General features: G+C 36.8%; 1 protein-coding gene across 8 annotated transcripts in view; it reads left to right on the plus strand.

Moving 5' to 3' along the window:
* The window catches only part of FOCAD (focadhesin), a 380,810-nt gene that overhangs the window by 329,425 nt on the left and 31,342 nt on the right, over positions 1-20,043 (plus strand). For all 8 annotated transcript variants that reach the window (XM_058301924.1, XM_058301931.2, XM_058301923.2 and 5 more), the window contains 3 exons: positions 485-556; positions 1,885-1,987; positions 4,102-4,182. In XM_058301924.1, the coding sequence (XP_058157907.1) occupies positions 485-556; positions 1,885-1,987; positions 4,102-4,182 (256 nt within the window). The remainder of the gene's footprint in view (positions 1-484; positions 557-1,884; positions 1,988-4,101; positions 4,183-20,043) is intronic.

The raw sequence follows: 20,043 nt of genomic DNA on the forward strand, positions 1-20,043 counted from the left end.
CAAAAATTCTTTCTATAAAGATTTGTGCCTTGTTTTATTTGGTCTGTAGAGTCAACTTACATACTTTCCTCATATCCCTGCCTGAGAAAAGTGATTGAAAGACAAGAAATTTCAAAAGTCATTCACAGGAAACCCCATTTTGTATCTTTAATGTTTAAGTCTATATTTATATAATTATTCTTTTACTTCAAAATGTTTTCCACCATTGATGTATGTATGTGTATGTTTACCAGTAATTCTAAGGCATTCATGCAGTAAAAGTTTATGAGTGGCTACATGTGCCACACTAAACTGGGGCTAGGGACATGGTAATAAATTAAGCGTTGACCCTGCCCTCCGAGAACTCATAGCTTATGTTTTTGAAATATAAGAACATAATGATGTATTATTCTCTAACTTAGAAAATGAGAGCTAACATACTGGGACTATCCTTATTAACTTTGTTGTGTGTGTGTTGGGGATGTGTGTCTCCTCATTCTTTCAGCTGAAATCAGAAGCCATCCAAACTTCTCATTTTCAAGGCAGACTTAATGAAGTCATCAGAACCTTAACTCAGGTGAGAAGGGGTATTTAAAATCCTTGGATGGAAAAACACATTCCCTTTTCCTGTTCTTTTTTCTATTTCACGATGTAAAATTTTTGCTTGGAAAACGGGGCTTTCTCTATCCATTTATGCTGAGTTCAAGCGGTATTTGGGAGCAATTGATAGTCCTGCATTTGCTGGCAAATATGCATTGCCTCTGGGGGTGGGGGGTGAAAAAAGCTGACATTTTGCATTAACTTAGGTTAGCATTGGTTTCCCTTAAAAATTAAAACCTGACCCTGCAAGGAATGTCAGGCCCTAAGGACAAGGAAATTTGGAAGGTGTTCAAAGGGCAGGGTAGATATCTAGGTAGAGTGGTTATGAGACACTAGTTCAGATGTCACTGATAAAGGTATTTGGGTGAATCATTGTCATAGAGTTATTCTTGGATAAAAGAAATCGTTTGCTTAAAAATGTTTTTATTTTTTAAGATATTTGCTTTTAAATGATTGATAATGTTCATTGCATAGAATTTGAAAGTACAGAATGAAAGAAACTGGAAAAATATCATCCAGCCTGAAGCAACCACTGTTAATATTTGATGTCATTTCTTTTTAAGCATTCTTTTCTTCGCATGGTTAGATTTTTACTGTGTATAGAACTTTGCATCCTATTTTTTTCACTTAGCATACCAGTTTTTATTCTTGTAAATTACAGCTAATTATAATACCTACCACATAAATAAATTTTAGTAATTCATGCCTTTAAAAGCCAACATGAATTTCTGAACAGTAGACACTCTCCTTTGTATGTATGAATGTGAAAATACTTGAAAAAAATAATTCTGCTGAAGCTTAAGTTGCTATGGCTTGGGAGAAAAGGCTATAAATGAAAAATATTATTGGAAAAATGCTTATTGTGAGTGATAAAGTGATAATAAAACCTTATTACTTAAAGTAATGAACAAAATATGTCCTACCATATTTAGAGATATTTTTATCTTAAGTAGCTATCATTTCTTCTCTACTTTTTGGGTTTTCATTTACCATTTTCTGAAAATTCCTTTGAGACCAGTCTGACTCAGGGAACCTGAAATAACCATTAATATTTTCTTCCAAAACTGATTCATTGAATGACTGATTCAATGAATGATTAAATGATTGAATGATTCAACAGGTGTTTGTTGAACACTTACTATACCCCAGGTATTGTGCACTAGACATATAATATTACATCCCCTTCCCAGCCAATCTTCTGCCTCATTAAAGATTAGTGAAAGATTAGTGATTTTCTATAAGTGGTCTTTTATTAGGAGTTTGGGTTTTGCCCATCATTGAACTGTTACACATTTTCGTCCATAGGTCATTAGCATCTCTGGGGTGATTGGTCTTCAGTCAAATGCAATCTGGCTTCTAGGACATCTTCATCTATCTACTCTGTCTTCAAATCAAAGTAGAACCTCTGGTAAGATTAGAGTCATAGAACATAGGAGTTGAAAGGAGGGATTGCTAATTCAGTGCATTGTGTTTTGTTAGAAGCATTAATTTCACAACAACTCTAACTGATGGGTATTATCATCCCTTTTTTACACTAGAGGAAGAAGGGATGTGGAGAGGTTTTGTGATTTGCACAAGGTCACATTGTAGTAAGTGGTAGACATGTGACTTTAACCCAGACCTGTCAGCCTCCAAACCCATGATCTTTTCATTATTCCTCTCTGTTCCTTTAGAGATCCTTTTAGACATAAAGTCTAACACCCATAGTTTTATAAATGAAGAACCTGAGGCTTGGAAAAATAATGGCTTATACACAGAGTTAGTTTAGTGAAGAATCCAGAAACTGGGAATTAGGAACCAGATCCTTGATGATTGGAGCAGGGTTTTTTTATTTTACTAGTTATAATTGCCCTTTGTATAGTATTCATGTTTCATTAAAAGTCTCTTCATGTATGGCTAGAGTTTTGGGGACCCTATTTTTTTAATATTTAACTTGGATTTTATTTATTTTTACTTATTTTTGAGAAAATAATGGAGTAGGTACATCTAAATATGTATGCCTCTTTAGACTTGGAATTGAAATCCTAGATCTTAATATAGCAAGGCTTTTCTATTTCTAGCTTTTTAATAAAAGCAATAAAAAATATTTCCAATCTCACAGGCTTAATTTGTGTTTGTACTTAGTAATTTTCTGGGCCAGGTATCACTGTTAATCTACTGGGATTTATATCTTTTCCTTGCTCTTTATAGACTTTTGACCCACTGGCTTTGGGAACCTAGGCCAGAAAAGTGTAGGTACTAACGATTCCTTAAAAACCATTATCCATGTGGTACAGCAATGCTCCAAAATGTATTCACCAAATGCAGTGAATGTCCCATGATGATGAAAGAGGTTGTTGATATGGGAGGAGTGGGGTGGGGTGTGCGGGGGTTTGTGGGAACCTCTTATATTTTTTTAATGTAACATTTAAAAAAAAATAGAGAGAGAGAGAAAAACAAAACAAAACCTTCACCTATCCACCGTTTGGTATCTGAGGACAGCATAACCATGAGTGAGGACCACTATAATTACTATTTCCCTTACTTTCAATCACTCCTTAGCTATAGAAATAGGACATTGTTCCACAGCCTTCCCAACATTATGAACTTCAGACAGCTGGAAGCTGTTATATTAAAGTGTAGAAAAGAAAAAAAAAACATCTTGGAAACCCTTGATAATGCCAGTTTTGAAGGGCAGGGCTCTCACAGTGTCCTGGTAAAATAACATGTTTATGTCAGACTTTGGCTTTTTTTTATGTAGGCTTTTAATTGTTACATTTTAAGGTACATGGTACGATACATATATAGTCAAATCAGAGAGAAGTGAATCATCTTACACCCAGGTTCTTCTGAACAAAATGATTTGTATGTCTGGAAAACTACAGCTACTTATTCCTGGTGGAATTTTCCAATTGAGCCATTTATCGCAGTAAAAACCATTTCATGAAAGAATTATGGGAAACTGGGAGAAAGAGGATTTAGGAGACTCCTAGGACTTGACCAGCATAAATGTCACTGTTTCAACATTCCAGGTCAGCAACTGCATCTGGTTATTTGCACATATTGGTCACTTAGAGGATTCTGCCTTATGAAGCAAGGGACTGGCAGCCATTAATACTGCTTGTTGAATTTTCAGTTTCATGTCTTGAAGTGGTCCCTGGAATAGTGGCCTTAGTGACCTCAGTGCAGAAGTCCAGCAGATTCCTTGCTGACCCTGACTAGGTCACTGGTTTGTGCTCATTGATGTAACAATGTGGAAAGGATTTTTTTGATCACTTCAATAAAGTTTTCATCCTCTGTGATTTTTCAACCACAACTAGGTTTGCTACCGTTTTAGATTTGCTTGCAGAGCCTAAGTGATTACTTCAAGGCCAGTCACTTAATCTAATAGAATTAGTTGCAGCCACAGAGTATTGTGCCAAGATTAATGACATAAACATCTCCGCTTTGTCTCTAGTTGATATGTCAGCATGAGATCATTATCTTTCCTTCATTAGTCCTGCCAAGTTCACTGGTTAATTTGATCATTTTCTGTCTCCACAGTTCCTACTGACTATAGTTATTTGCCTGAAAGCAGTTTTATTAGAGCAGCCATTGGCTTCTTCATTACAGGAGGAAAAAAAGGCAAGTTAGCATATTTCTTGGATTTTATCATTCTTTCTACATGTTAAATAAGTTTGTGTGTAAGCATGCCTTTGTAGAATTAAACAATTCAAATCTAAAGTGGTGAATATTTTCTTCTGTTTTGACGCTAAGCCATCTTTGCAATAGACCTGATCAGGAGGCTAATTACAGAAAATGGTACATAAACATATGTACTTTGCAGTGTCTTGGAAGTCACGTTTCTGACATTGGGTGGCTTTGTGAAAACTGTCATCATCCATTTGTCCATTTCAAAAGTATACCTGCACATAATATTTTTCTTATCAGTTTCAACTGAATGTGATCTACTAAGAGAAAGCACACCAAGGTGCCATTTGTATTCCAAGACCTGACCTGGTTGCAGGTCTTCTCCCTGAACCATGTGGGATTACTTGGTATACTTTCAGCTTGCATTCTTTTTCTCTGCAAACATTTGTCCCTTTGTGATTCTGTGTTGCTGCTAACCACGTTAACACACAAGCAACTTGAAGACAGAAATTGAGTGCCCTTTTTTTTTGGCTGTAGCCAGAATAATGCCATGTAAGTTATTGAATAAGTGTTCACTAATGAACATATACTATTCAGAAGTGTGAGAAAAAATGGGTCAGAATTGAATACTCTCATGACTCAGGAACTAATTTCATTAATGAGATGTTTCATTGATATTAATCTTTCCTTTGGGCTGTTTAGAGCAGTCTGTGTAAAAGCAGTATCTATTATAGCAAGAGCTTCCCAATCTTCAGGGAAAAAAGTTTTTAAAAAATTAAAACAAAAACTAGGAGAAATCTTGGAATAACAAGTTTGATTAATGGAGTTCATAGAACAATAAAATATTACCATTGAAAGGGACCTTAGAGTCATGCTTTCTACTTTCCCTCTGGTTACAGTTATTCCTTGAGGTGTATGAATCCAGTGATAAAGCAAATAGAATTTATGAAGTACTTTCATAGCCTAGAGATAATTTCCTTTATTTCTGGAGTTCTAGAAATTGTGTTACTATCCTAGGGCAGAGAGCACTATTTGCTTTTATATAGCCTCAGTAAATAATGATATATGGTTATGTTTAGGGTTGTATGTTATATATATGTACATATGTATATTTAAACACATGTTACATATCATGTGCAGGTAGTTAATTATTTATATTGTTAAATCTGTTTAAAATAGACATGTTTTCATTAGTAAGTAATTGAATTCTTACTAAAATTTCCAAGGCCAAAACAAAGCTAGGAATATATTTTTGTTTTTGTTGTTGTTGTTACTTTGCTTACTGCTACATTATAAAATTTTTAAATGATGATAATGTGAGATATTTCCTTGAGAAATAAGATAAAACTTCTTAAGGTCAAATGAGAGAGAGACTCTTTTCTAATGAAAAAAAAAAGTTGGTCATTTTGGCTCCCAAAATCCATATTGTTTGGCAGAAATGAATTTTCTCTGAATCCAATGGGAGATTGTTGGTTAAGTGTAACATTTTAATGATTACACAGTCATGGCACAACAGGAAGTGTTGTTCTGCTCCCAGAAAATCAGGTAGCACTGCAATCGAGATATGTGTAAACTTGCTGAAACCCTTTTAAAGTAGATAAATGAAGTATTAAAAAATTCCATGTTACCATTCCAATTTTTAGCATTTTCAGGTTGTGAGAGAGGGCTGCCTTCTTGTCAGGTTTGCTGACTAGATTGAGAGGAAAATCTATTCAGCCTTACACATTACTAATGATGACCCTAGAGGAGTGGGGGCCGTGGGAGGCTGACCTCGGCCTCAGAAGCCCATTTACAAAAACAAAACCAGTCCCTGCTCTATGGGGCTAAATGGGATGGCCAAATGCGGAGGTGTGCATGCAAACGAGTGTTTTCTTCTTCAATATGCCGAGCTCATTTGAATTTTAATAACTCCCTTCTGAAGCAGCTTTTGAGTTTAAATGTCTGGATGTCACTCACCATAGTCCAGTGGGGCTACTGATAGGAACGATGACAACTTTGGTAAGCTTGTAAGCTCTTTTGAGGGAGAAATGGTTTTAAAGAATAAAAGTTATGCCTGGCCATAGCCAGGAGAGAGAAAACTATAAAGGTTGACATGGCTTCTTTGCTTCTGTATGCTATTTTTAATTTTAATAATTCCCAGGAGAAAAAAAAGTGTGATGGGTTAATCCCTGATCCACCAGGGTGAGATTGGGCATTACAATATCATTTTTAGCCAATCACATTTTAGATAGCAGATATATTGGTCTACTTTTTAATTATTAGGGTTTTTCTCACTTTGTATACTCACTTTAATACTGATGTGATAGAACACATAAGGTGTTCATGGCATCCATTTTTTCATACATACCTGCATCTTAAAACCATATCAAATAGATGAAATTCCTTCCAGTTTTAAAAGATTTCAGTTAATGGTTTTGAATATAACTGTTTTTCTATCCTATGTAACATTCTCTTTTCTTCCTTATTAGCCCTGTCCTTCTTATATCAGATTTATTACTCCTTAGCCTTTTTGTTATTTATACATTTACATGATCATTAGCTATTCCTATGAATATCCTTGGCTATGCTAGGCTTAAAATCTTTGTTGATAATTTAATTCCTCCTATTATTTTTTTTCCTCTAAAGGGTCTCTAAATTTTAAGTCTTGTTTTTCTTTCCACTTATTTATTCTTTTTCCTGATTTCTGATCTTTGCGTCTTCTCAACCTCAAATGATTTTCCGATATCCTTAAGATTTTGCCCACTTCCTTTATAAAACATACTAAAAGTCCTTAATAAAACTAGTAATTTATTCCTAATTATGAAATTATGTATTTCTAAATAACAGGATTGTTTTTATCATCATCCTGTTGCTGGGGAAAATAACTAACACTTTCTAAGCTCATATTTTTCTACTGGGCTTTAAAATTTCACTGTGAGAAGTATTGTCTGAGAAAAATGTACTTAAGTCAATGTAATAGAGTCATTATAAATAGCATTTCCTTCTTGATATGAATTAATTTGTTAGTGATCAATGCATGTAAGTATTGGGCTTGTGCATAAAATATAGGTAGGTGTATTTTCAATTAGTCATTTTGGACAATTACCATGAAATGTAATTGTTGAAAATGAGTGATCAAAGGAACAGAATTTACTGAGTGTATAGTAAATGACATGGGAAAGCCATTCTCTCTTCTGATGAAAAGTATGGTGTGGTTTGCCAAGTTATATATTACTTTCAAATATTTTAATTTAGTAATAGTTTCCTTATACAGGTCCTTTTAAGAATCTTTATTAGAAATGAATATTTTTAACACTAAGTTAAAAAATAGTATAAAGAAGAAAATAAGGATCACCTATAATATCGTCACCTAGAGATAGCCACTATAGATTTTCTGTATGTGTGTTATATTAGGTCATAAAACTTATATTCATTTAATATCTGAGTTTTAAAAATTTAACAATTCCCCATGTAATGAGACATAGAGCTTTATAATCACCTCTCTGCCAAAGGAGGCTTGGGAGAAAGTATGAAAAAAGAATCCTATTGTATCACTTTCTGGACATTCGTCAATAGCATATGTTTTGGGGGTGTTTGGTTTCCATTTTTAGTTGTAAACATCATGAAAATATTTAGAAGGAATAAGTCACCAACAGCTATTATTGTTTTTTGATGTTACTTATGTACACACAATTTTTACGTATTTCCGAGTATAGATATAGTTTTTATTTTTTAACTTAACATTATATTATAATCATTTCCCCTATGTCCATATATCTCCATAATTATAACTTTTAAATGGATATGGAATTTTCCAATTGAATTGATGAATCATGATTAACTTAACTATTTCCCTATTGGTCTTTTTTAGATTTCCATTTCCTTTATAGTGATCATCTATATGTAGCTTCCTCTATTCTGCATGTTACTTTCTGTATTAGCCAAAGGGATGTTGATGCTAAGTACCAGAAATCTGTTGGCTTTTATGAAGGGTATTTATTTGGGGTAATGCTGTGAACCAGCTCAGCAATAGGTTGGCTCGAAGGGAAGGCAATGCAGAACTTACAGAAATAAAGGACAGAGAGAAGGACACAAGAGGAGAGATAAAGATGGGACCAGGGTACTCACACCTTCTGGAACTGAGAGCCTTGGCCCTGTTTTCCACCTTGTATTTATTGGAAACTACCAAGCAACTGTTTGCTATTTGAACTGCAACATCATCTACAATAACAGGGAACAACTGCAACATCTATAATAAGGCAACATCTACAATAGAACAGGTGAAACTCTTTCTCCCACAGGTTAAAAGCTTACATTTACAAGGCCCTAAAGAGTCCAACTCAAGGTTGGTTTCTTACAAAGTCAGTTGCCACACATTGAAGCAAGATGGCAGGTAATCTCTGCCGGATATTTCAGAGTTTCCTATTATCAGTCTCTGGCTTAGGGCTTGTTTATTTCTGGGCCTTCTCAGCTACTCAGGTGCTCAGTTCTCTTCAGCTGCAAACTCTCAGGCAAATGACTTCTTTCTTCCCAGGCTTTAGCGGTTTGAGCGTCTCCTTCCTGTCACATGACAATGCTCTCCTCTGGCATCTGTGGAGCATCTGTCTTCTTGATTGAGTGTCCGTTTATATCAGCCCACCAAGGGGGTGGAGACTCTGAGTTATGCCCTACTGACATGATCGAATCAAAGCCCTAAATGGCTTTTAATAAGTAAACTTACAACCTCTGAATTTAATACAGTCAAAGGATATCACACCCATAGAAACAGACCAGTTTACAAACATAATCTTTCTCTTTTTTGGGGATTCACAAATAATCTCAAAGTGCTATACTTTTTATCTTAAGATAAATTCTCAACAACATACTAGTGGGCAATGGTCTGAAGATTTTGATGATTCTAGGGATGACTTGATCTTATTGCTTTACAAAAGGATTGTGCAGCTCTCAGGACCTCAGTCTGGTATGAATAAAAAAGCGACATAACAAGAGGTTGAAAGCATAGGAGTCAGCCTGCCCGAGTTCTTATCCCAGACCCACCACTTTCCAGCTTCGAAACTTCAGGCAAGCTGCTTAAGCTTCTAAGCATCAGTTGCTTCTATAAAGTGGAATAAATAATCAAATCTTCTTTATAGAGTTTTTGGAAAGATAATGACTCACTTTATATAAGAGTACTTAGAAAACAAAATAAAGAATAAAATTCCTCCTAGTTATAATATCATATTACAAAGCAACACATAGGGAAAGAAAGGACAACAATAAAAACCAGTGAGGTGCAAAATGATACCTTAAGATGGCTTTAATTTGCATTTCACTGCCAAAAGGAATGAACATTTTTGTATGTATTTACTATTTGAGAGGTTTCTTATTTTTTTATTAAATTTTAGACAGTTTTAAAAATTCATACCTTTTTTTTGCTTTTTATTATGAAATAATTTCAAACTTACCTAAAAGTTGTAAAAACAGAGAACTTCCATATTCCCTTTATCTAGTTTCCCTTTATTTAAGTTTCACTAACTATCCCAATAATAGCCTTAATAGAAAAAGATATCCAGAATTATGAACTGTACTTATTTGCCATGTCTCTTTAATCTTCTACAATCTGGAACACTTCCTTAGTATATCTATGACTTTCATGACTTTAACATTTTTTTAGATTAGAAGCTAATTGTTTTATAAAATGTTCCTCAGTTTGGGTTTGTCTCATGTTCCTCATTTTAGAGTCAGGTTATTCATTTTTGGTAGAACTGTCACAGAAGTGGAACCATGTTCTTCTCACTGTGTCTGTCCTATCAGGTGGTACACTTTGTCTATGTTCCTCCATCAGTGATGTTAACTCATCACTTGGACAAGGTGATGTCTTCCATTTTCCTCCACTATCAAGTTGCTCTTTTCCCTTTACAAGCCATCAATATTTTCTGTGGAGCTCCATTGAGGATTTATGACTATCCCATTTTTCTTCCTACTTTCATCCATTAGTTTTAGTATTCATTAATGTTTCTTTACTATTATTTAACCGCTTTATTGCTAAAAGGTTGTTTTTTATTCCATTATTCTATGCACATTTTCTAATAGGCATTCTACTGTAAGAAAGAGCTTCATCTTTCTCCCACTTTATTTCATTTATTTATTTATATCCCTGTGGACTCCTAGATTTCTGTTTTATTTAGCTATTTATTATTCAAGTATTCATTATTTCCGTCTTCAAACTGTCCCAGATATGGCCAATAGGAGCCCCTTCAAACTGGCTCTTATGACCTTTGGACATGGCCCCATCATTCTTTGAATATTTCCTTAATTTGTATCACAGGAAGATATTCTAGGCTCATCTTGTACTACCCTCAGCCCTGTAAGTAGCCAGGTAGCCCAGGTTTTAGTGGGGAATGGTAATTAGAAGCTAAGATCTGGGTACAAGAGGTCTCATTGCTACTGGGGCAATCTGCTTCCAGGCCCTTTCAGTTGACACACCGAGGAAATATATGTACCCAGACATACACTATCCCTTTCTCTCTCTTTTATGTATCTTTATATTTCTATATCGGGCTATATGTATTGAAAACCATGAGTTCACTGATTTCTCCAATTCTAGTTCAACACCATGGAGTTCATTCTGCCTTTCCCTCTTTTCATAATTGTAGCTTACTTCTCTCACAGTAAGAAGCCAGACTCCCATTTTTCTTAGTATATTTACACATTTGCTCAATCCCTCTCTATGAATCAATCTCCTGACCCACTGGGCCACAGACGCGGAGCTGACTTCACTCAGGTCCTGATCTTCACTGGGCTGCCCCCCTACTTGGCGCCCTTCCTAGTGCCAAAACTGGGGCTTAGAAATGTTTATCTTTTTTATAATTCTGAATACTGTTAAAGTACTTGGTCTTAATTACACCCTACCCAATTTTTAGAGTCTGAGTGACATATCAGAATCATTGAGGTTTGTTTTTTTTAAACCCCACCACCCAAGCTAGTGTTCCTTTTTTTTTCTTCATATACTTCATTTTTAAAGACGTTTTAGATTACAGAAAAGTTACATTGAAAGTATAGAGGATTCCCATATGCCGTATACCCCACCACTCCCCTCCTTACATTTTTCCCTGTTAATATCATCTTTCATTAATGTAGTGCATTTGTTATAATTGATGAGCAAATATTGAAGCATTGATATTAACCAAGGTCTATAGTTTACATTATGACTTACACTTTGCACCATACAGTTTTTTAGGTTTTGACAAAAAATATAATGGCCTGTATCCATCATTGCAATATCATGCAGAACAATTCCAATGCCCTAAAAAAATGTTCTATTCTCCTAGTCTTCTTTCCCCCACCCCTCAGAATGTCTGGTATCCACTATCTTTATATCAGTGTTACAAGTCTTTCCATTTCTACAATAGCAAGTCTACCTTGGTCCATGGTTGCATTCCTCCTTTATGTTTGTTCGTTCCTCAATCTTGAAGTTTTGGGGATGGTGATGCCTGTTCTGCTTCAGATTGGGAGGCCACTTAGATCCTATGAGGCAGATGGGAGGAACTGTATTGCTTGCAGTTGTAGATAATTCTTTGTTTTGGGGGATGGGGGTTGTCCATCATCATCATTTTGTTAGTTTTCCCAGGCTAGTCTGATGAACTGCGAGTAGGTGTTGGCTGCAACTCTGCTGAAATCAGAGCTCAACTGGCATATGAGCAGATGAAAGATTTAAGTCTTTGGGACATAGATATAGTGCTAATTTTAGGTTTAAATAAAAGGAGTAGAAGGATCATGAGTGGGGAAATTATAAATGAGTCTTTGTTTTACATTGGGGAAATAGGTGATCATATCTTCCAAGGTAAGGCCCACTGACAGGATGCTGATTTCATGGGGTTGTGTGCCTTGCCTATAGTTTCTAGACGTCTCTAGAGCCCTCAGGAGCATTAATATCAAAGACTTGGCATATTGGTCTGTTTTCTTTTAATAGGTACTGCCTAAGTACTCTAGAGATTCTTGCCACTCTGTCTTGGAATATACCAGGGCTCCCCATGTTGGGACTTTAATATTTTTTTGGTTATTGTGTGAGTCTCCAACCACTGAGATAATACCCTATGACAACATGAACACATTCCTATTCCATAGAAGCATGCCCCAGGTGCAGCCTTCCCCAAAGATCTTCCCACCAGTGGCCCTCTCTTGCCGTAGATGTCTGCCTAGGCGAGAGGGGAACTGCCCATCAAATGTTTACTACTGTCTTGATTCTAGAGTAGTTTCTTGCAGGGAGGTAAACATCTTTTAGCTCCCACAAAATACTGTTCTATAATTCTTCTACCTATCTTTTCTACTGACTTTGTCTACTTTCTACTCCTTTACTTATTTTAAAAATCCTTAAAAACCCATCAGATGGGACCTTCCCTGATATTCCAAGATTAGGTTAGAGTCCTTATGTGTTACTCTCCTATGTATTTTTCATGGTACTTATTTGCTTAATTATTTAAAGTTGTTTTTTAAAAGTCTGTCTTTCCTATTAGACTAATTTTCTCAAGGGCAAGAACAGGATCTGTGTTTTTACACAATTTTAAAATCAACTACTTAGCATGTAATCATTTTCCAATATTTGTTGACCTATACCTTTATGTGTATATATTGGCTGGATAATCTAAGCTACCATTGTCCCCAAACAACAAATAAATACTGTTAGGCCTTCTCAATTCCAAATCCATTATCTATAAAGTATTTCCTCTTATCTAGGGTACTTGTTTGAAAGTAGAACACTGCAATAAGGGAGCTGATCATTCCATTAGCTTAGATTTGGATTCTTTTGTCCCCTGCTAAAGATATCTAGGGGAGGAACCATTTGCTCTGTTCACCCTGGAGCATTGTGACTCCCTGTCTTTCTATACCTCCAGTGGAACTGCCAAGTATTTTCTCCATTGCTAAAAGTTACTTTCATTCCACATAGTGTCATAATTAGATCCCTGCATATTTAGTGGAAAATGTTATTTGATTCTAGTTATGCTGCTCAATGCTGCTTCTCTACCCTTTTAAATATAGAAGATTTATTGTTTTATAATATTTACTTGATTTTCAACTCTATCCTCAATTTTCCAAGTCTTCTTTGCTTCTGACACTCTTTTTTGTTTTTTAAGATTTTTTTTTTTTTTAATTTCTCTCCCCTTCTCCCCCCACCCCGGTTGTCTGTTCTCTGTGTCTATTTGCTGAGTCTTCTTTGTCCGCTTCTGTTGTTGTCAGCGGCACGGGAATCTGTGTTTCATTTCATTGTGTCATCTTGCTGTGTCAGCTTTCCGTGTGTGCAGCACCATTCCTGGGCAGGCTGCACTTTCTTTCGCGCTGGGTGGCTCTCCTTACGGGGCACACTCCTTGCGCATGGGGCTCCCCTACGCGGGGGACACCCCTGCGTGGCACGGTACTCCTTGCATGCATCAGCACTCTGCATGGGCCAACTCCACACGGGTCTGACACTTACTCTTATATCAGGTCAATTCTAGAAAATATAGAATCAACATCTAAAGTACATAGTAAACTTTCTCACTGAAGAAAGTTCCATTGTCCTGCCAAGGGAGAGCTCGTTGTCTAGGCAATAAAACATCTTGAAAATGGTCATATTTTACACTGGGTCTTTGGTAATAGAGGACAAGTTGAAAGTCCCAGTTCCTTAGATCATCTGGAAAATGCATGATTTCTGTTTTATTGCTTTCTGTAAGTTCCATCTCTTCATCGATGAACTCTATTTGTCCATACATTTTTCTACTGGTTTCTTTTACCTCTCTGTGATTTCCTTTAGCTATCTGGACATATTTAAGGCATTTGACTTAAAGTCTTTGCCTAGTAAGTCTCTTCTCTCTGTTCCTGTTAATTTCTTCTGTGAATGGTCCATACTGTCTTGTTTCTTTGCATACTTGATAATTTTTTGTTGAAAACTGGGTATTTTGAATATTTAGTGTGGTAACTTTGAAAATCAGATCCTGCCCCTCCTCAGGGTTTGTTTTGATTGCTTGCTGTGGACTCTAGCTTTTTGTTTAGTGACTTTTCTGAACTATTTTTGTAAAGTCTGTTTTTTGTCATGTGTGGTCTCTGAAGTCTATGTTCTTTTACTTTTTGTTGAACTAGTGTTTTGACAGAGTTTACAATGAAGCCAGGAGCATACCCGAGTAGGCAATACTGTTTCTTTCTGATAGAAGTGGACTGATGCATGAGTATTCTAACAATAATGTTAGAATAAATTACTCTTTTGAGAAAGCTGGATGAAAAGGTAAGAGACAGTGGAAGCCAGCAAGTAGCAATGTGGAATATGGAGGAGAAGGATCTAGATAAGAGGGAAAAACTGAGAGACTTCCGGCAAGATGGTGGCTGAGTGAGCTTGCCTTGCCGTCTCTCCTGGGAAGAGGCAGCTGGGCACCGCTGGAGGTTCTCCGGGACCAGGCTTTTTCAGGATTTTTTCAGGGCAGGAAGTGTCTGAACATCGATTTGGTGGGAAGGTAACGGAAAGGACTGGTCTATAAGATATAAATTGGGACTTTTCAGGAGGGGGAGGCAAGATGGCGGCTGAGTGAACTTCCCGGTTACTAGCTCCTGGGGGGAATTGGCTGGGAGGCATCGGAGACTCTTTGGGACCGGCTGTTTCGGGATTTTTCCTGGTCCGGAGGTGTCTGGACATCGATTTGGAGGGAAGGTAACAGAGAGGATCCATCTGTGAAATATACACGGAGATCCCAGCTACGTGTGGAGGATTCCCTCCTTGGGTAGGTGGAGCCGAGGCAGCTAGCACCGGGCGGAGCCCCGGCGGGCGGCGGCCAGGGTAGCCGAGTCCGGCCGAGCCCGGCTGAGCCGCGGCAGGCGGAGGGGCGGAGCCCAGCTGAGCTTGGCCGAGCCCAGCCGCGCCGCGCCGGGCGGTGAGCGGGAGAGCCGAGCCGCGCTGCGCCGCGCCGGGCGGCGGGCGGGAAAGCCGAGCCCAGCCGAGCCCAGCCGAGCCGCGGCGGGCGGCGGGCGGGGGACCGGAGCCCAGCTGAGCCCAGCCGAGCCTGGCAGCGGGGTTTCTGTTCTTTGGTTTTTTTTTTTTTTTTCTATTTTTTTTTTAATTTTTTTTTGTTGTTGTTGTTCTTGTTGTTCTTTTTTTTTTTTCAATCCTCTCTTTCTTGTCCCCAATATTCTTCTTATACTATTTTACCTTAACAATACAATAGGTCCTACAGGAAATACCTCACATTTGCTGGGTTTCCTCCCCCTCCACTGCCTCATTTCTCTGTGAATAGATTTAGCCTATCTACACTATCCCCTTTCCCCTACAACTTGATATCCTCCACCATCTGCTATCTCTCCTATATTCCATCTCCCTTTCTTTGATCCACAAAGTGTCTAACTCTTAATTTCTAATACCTTTGTTTAGTTTTCCATCTGGTATTCGTCCCTGAAACTATTACCTTTCTTTTCTCTTTCCCTCTCTCACGAAAACAACAGCCTCTTAGTACGTACCACATTCCTCCCATATTCAGTCGTCTACCTCATTATAGGTACTTTCCTACTACTATAACTCTACACAATTTACATGATCTAACCTCCATCCTCCCAGAACTCATATTGTTGCTTTGTAAACATATATCACCAATACTACTTCACACTTTCTCCTTCCTTACACAATTGACTTTCCCCAGCACTAATACTTTCCTTTAAAGTGAGCTTAACTAGCAATAAGAAATTGGAATAAGAAGAACAAAGTGACAAAGAGAAGATATAACACTTATGCAAAAACAACAGCTAATTAATCTCCAAGACTAGACAAAGAAGCTAAGGAACTGATTAAACCCATCAAAGAAAAAATGTTGACAAGACAGCAACAAAAATCTACAAACCAAACCAGTAATCAGGAAAACATGGCTGAATCCAATCAACAAACTGAAAATCAGGAAGGGGGGCAGGACTTCGCACAAGCAATGAAAGATCTCAGAACATTTATCACTGACAAATTTGATGAAGTAATGAAAGAGGTTAACAGCGTGAAGACAACACTTGGAGGGGAAATTGCAGACATGTGCAAAAATATAACAGATATGATGGAAATGAACACCACAATTCAAGAAATCAAAAATACACTTGCAGCAAATATCAGCAGACTAGAAGAGGCAGAGCAGAGAATTAGTGATGTGGAAGACAGTGCATTGGAAATCAAACAGATAGTAGAAGTGGTCAATAAAAAGGTAGAAAAAATCCAGATAGGACTTAGGGACCTGAATGATAATGCAAAACGCTCAAACATACGTATTATAGGCATTCCAGAAGGAGAAGAGAAGGGAAAGGGGTCAGAAGGAGTGTTGCAGGAAATAATGAATGAAAACTTCCCAAATCTACTGAAAGAGACAAATGTACATATCCAAGAAGCACAGCGCACTCCACTGGTCATAAACCCCAACAGGCCCACCCCAAGACATATACTTGTCAAATTATCCAATGCTCAAGACAAAGAAAAAATTCTAAAAGCAGCAAGAGAAAAGAAAACCATCACATACAAGGGAAACTCCATAAGATTAAGTGCTGATTTCTCATCTGAAAGGATGGAGGCAAGAAGGCAGTGGTATGATATAGTCAAGGTACTAAAGGAAAAAAATTTCCAACCAAGAATACTCTATCCAGCTAAACTAGCATTCAAAAATGATGGAGAGTTCAAAATATTCACAGATAAACAGAAACTGAAAGAGTATATCAACAAGAAACCTCCCCTTCAAGAAATTCTTAAGGGAATTCTGCAGGAAGAAAGGAAAAAACAGGACAGTCAGAGATGGAGGAGAGTGTAAAAGCAACAAGAAAGACAAAAATAGAAGGGGAAAATAAAATAATACAAACAAAATATAACAAACACAAATCCAACCAAAATATGGCTACCATAAATAACTCTCTAAACGTAATAACACTGAATGTCAACGGATTAAACTCACCTATCAAAAGATTCAGACTGGGACACTGGATAAGGAAATACGACCCATCTATATGCTGCCTACAAGAGACACATCTTAGACCCAGAGACTCATGGAGGTTGAAAGTGAATGGCTGGAAAACAATCATAAAAGCAAACAACAACCAAAAAAAGGCAGGAGTAGCTATATTAATATCAGACAAAATAGACTTTAAATGCGAAACAATTGTGAGAGACAAGGAAGGATACTATATTTTAGTGAAAGGGACAATTTGTCAAGAAGATCGAACAATCATAAATATTTATGCTCCTAACAAGGGCGCCTCTAAATATGTGAGGCAAACGCTGGAAAAACTAAGTGAAAGAATAGATGCATCTACAATTATAGTGGGGGATTTTAATACACCACTATCAACTCTGGACAGAACATCTCAAAAGAGAATCACTAAAGAAACAAAACATTTGAACAGTATATTAGAAGAGCTGGATCTAATAGACATATATAGATCATTACACCCAAACACAGCAGGATATACATTTTTCTCAAACGCACATGGAACATTCTCCAAGATTGACCATATGCTAGGCCACAAAGAAAGGCTTAATGAATTCAGAAAGATCGAAATCATACAAAACAATATCTCTGACCACAGTGGAGTCAAGCTGGAAATTTGCAAGGGACAGAGACCCAGACTTCACATGACAATTTGGAAATTAAACAGCACACTCTTAGAAAAACAGTGGGTCAAAGAGGAAATCTCAAAAGAAATCAATGACTACCTTGAAACAAATGATAATGATAACACAACATACCAAAATTTATGGGATGCAGCAAAAGTGGTACTGAGAGGGAAATTTATAGCCATAAATTCATATATCAAAAAAGAAGAAAGAGCAGAAATTGAAGAATTAACCGCACATTTGAAGGAATTAGAAAAACAACAACAAAGTAACCCAACAGGAAGAAGAAGGAAGGAAATAACAAAGATAAGAGCAGAACTAAATGAAATAGAAAATAAGAAAGCACTTGAAAAAATAAACAAGACCAAGAGCTGGTTTTTTGAGAAGATCAACAAAATTGACAAACCTTTAGCGAGACTAACAAAGAAAAAAAGAGAAAAGATGCAAATACACAAAATAAGAAATGAGAAAGGTGATATCACCACTGACCCCACAGAAATAAAGACTATCATAAGAGGATACTTTGAAAAACTATATTCCAACAAAAATGACAATTTAGAGGAAATGGACAAATTCCTAGAAATACATAAGCAGCCCATACTGACGAAAGAAGAAATTGATGATCTTAACAAACCAATCACAAGCAAAGAGATAGAATCAGTCATTAAAAATCTCCCAACTAAGAAGAGCCCAGGGCCAGACAGCTTCACAGGGGAATTCTACAAAACATTCCAGAAAGAACTAACACCAATCCTGTTGAAACTATTCCAAAAAATCGAAACAGAAGGAACACTGCCTAATTCCTTCTATGATGCCAACATTACCCTAGTACCAAAGCCAAACAAAGACACCACAAGAAAGGAAAATTACAGACCAATTTCTCTAATGAACCTAGATGCAAAAATACTTAACAAAATACTTGCTAATCATATTCAACAACACATTAAACGAATTATACACCATGACCAAGTGGGATTTATTCCAGGTATGCAAGGATGGTTCAACATAAGAAAATCAATCAATGTAATACACCATATAAACAGATTGAGAGAAAAAAACCACATGATTATATCTATAGATGCAGAAAAGGCATTTGACAAAATACAGCACCCCTTCCTGATAAAAACACTCCAAAAGATCGGAATACAAGGAAACTTTTTGAACATGATAAAGAGTATATATGAAAAACCTAAAGCCAACATTGTTTACAATGGCGAAATCCTGAAATCCTTCCCTCTAAAATCAGGAACAAGACAAGGATGCCCATTGTCTCTGCTCCTATTTAACATTGTCTTCGAAGTACTGGCTCGAGCACTGAGACAAGAACCAGATATAAAAGGCATTCAAATTGGAAGGGAAGAAGTCAAAATTTCATTATTTGCAGATGACATGATCCTATATATAGAAAACCCTGAGAGATCTACAACAAAGCTCCTAGAACTCATAAATGAGTTTAGCAAAGTCGCAGGTTATAAGATCAATGCGCAAAAATCAGTAGCATTTCTATACACCAATAATGAGCAAGATCAGGAGGAAATCAAGAAACAAATACCATTCACAATAGTAAATAAAAAAATCAAATACTTAGGAATAAATTTAACTAAAGAGGTAAAAAACTTATACATCGAGAACTATACAAGATTGTTCAAGGAAATCAAAGAAGACCTAAATAAATGGAAGAATATTCCCTGTTCATGGATAGGAAGACTGAATATTATTAAGATGTCTATCCTACCAAAACTGATCTACACATTCAATGCAATCCCAATAAAAATCAACACAGCCTTCTTTAAGGAACTAGAAAAACTAACTATGAAATTTATTTGGAATAAAAAGAGGCCCCGAATAGCCAAAGACATATTGAAAAAGAAAAACGAAATAGGAGGAATCACACTTCCTGACTTCAAAACATACTACAAAGCTACAGTAGTGAAAACAGCATGGTACTGGCATAAGGAGAGACACACAGACCAATGGAATCGAATTGAAATTTCAGATATAGAACCTCATGTATATAGCCATATAATATTCGATAAAGCCACCAAACCCTCACAACTGGGAGAGAATGGCCTATTCAACAAATGGTGCCTGGAGAACTGGATAGCTATATGTAGAAGAATTAAAGAGGATTACCATCTCACACCTTATACAAAGATCAACTCAAGATGGATCAAAGACCTAAATATTAGAGCCAAGACCATAAAGACCTTAGAAAGCAGTGTAGGGAAACATCTACAGGACCTTGTAATAGGAAATGGCTTCATGAATATCACACCAAAAGCACGAGCAGCAAAAGAACAAAT

This window comes from Dasypus novemcinctus, chromosome 8 (assembly GCF_030445035.2).
Source record: "Dasypus novemcinctus isolate mDasNov1 chromosome 8, mDasNov1.1.hap2, whole genome shotgun sequence".
In the NCBI taxonomy this organism is placed as follows: Eukaryota; Metazoa; Chordata; class Mammalia; order Cingulata; family Dasypodidae; genus Dasypus; species Dasypus novemcinctus.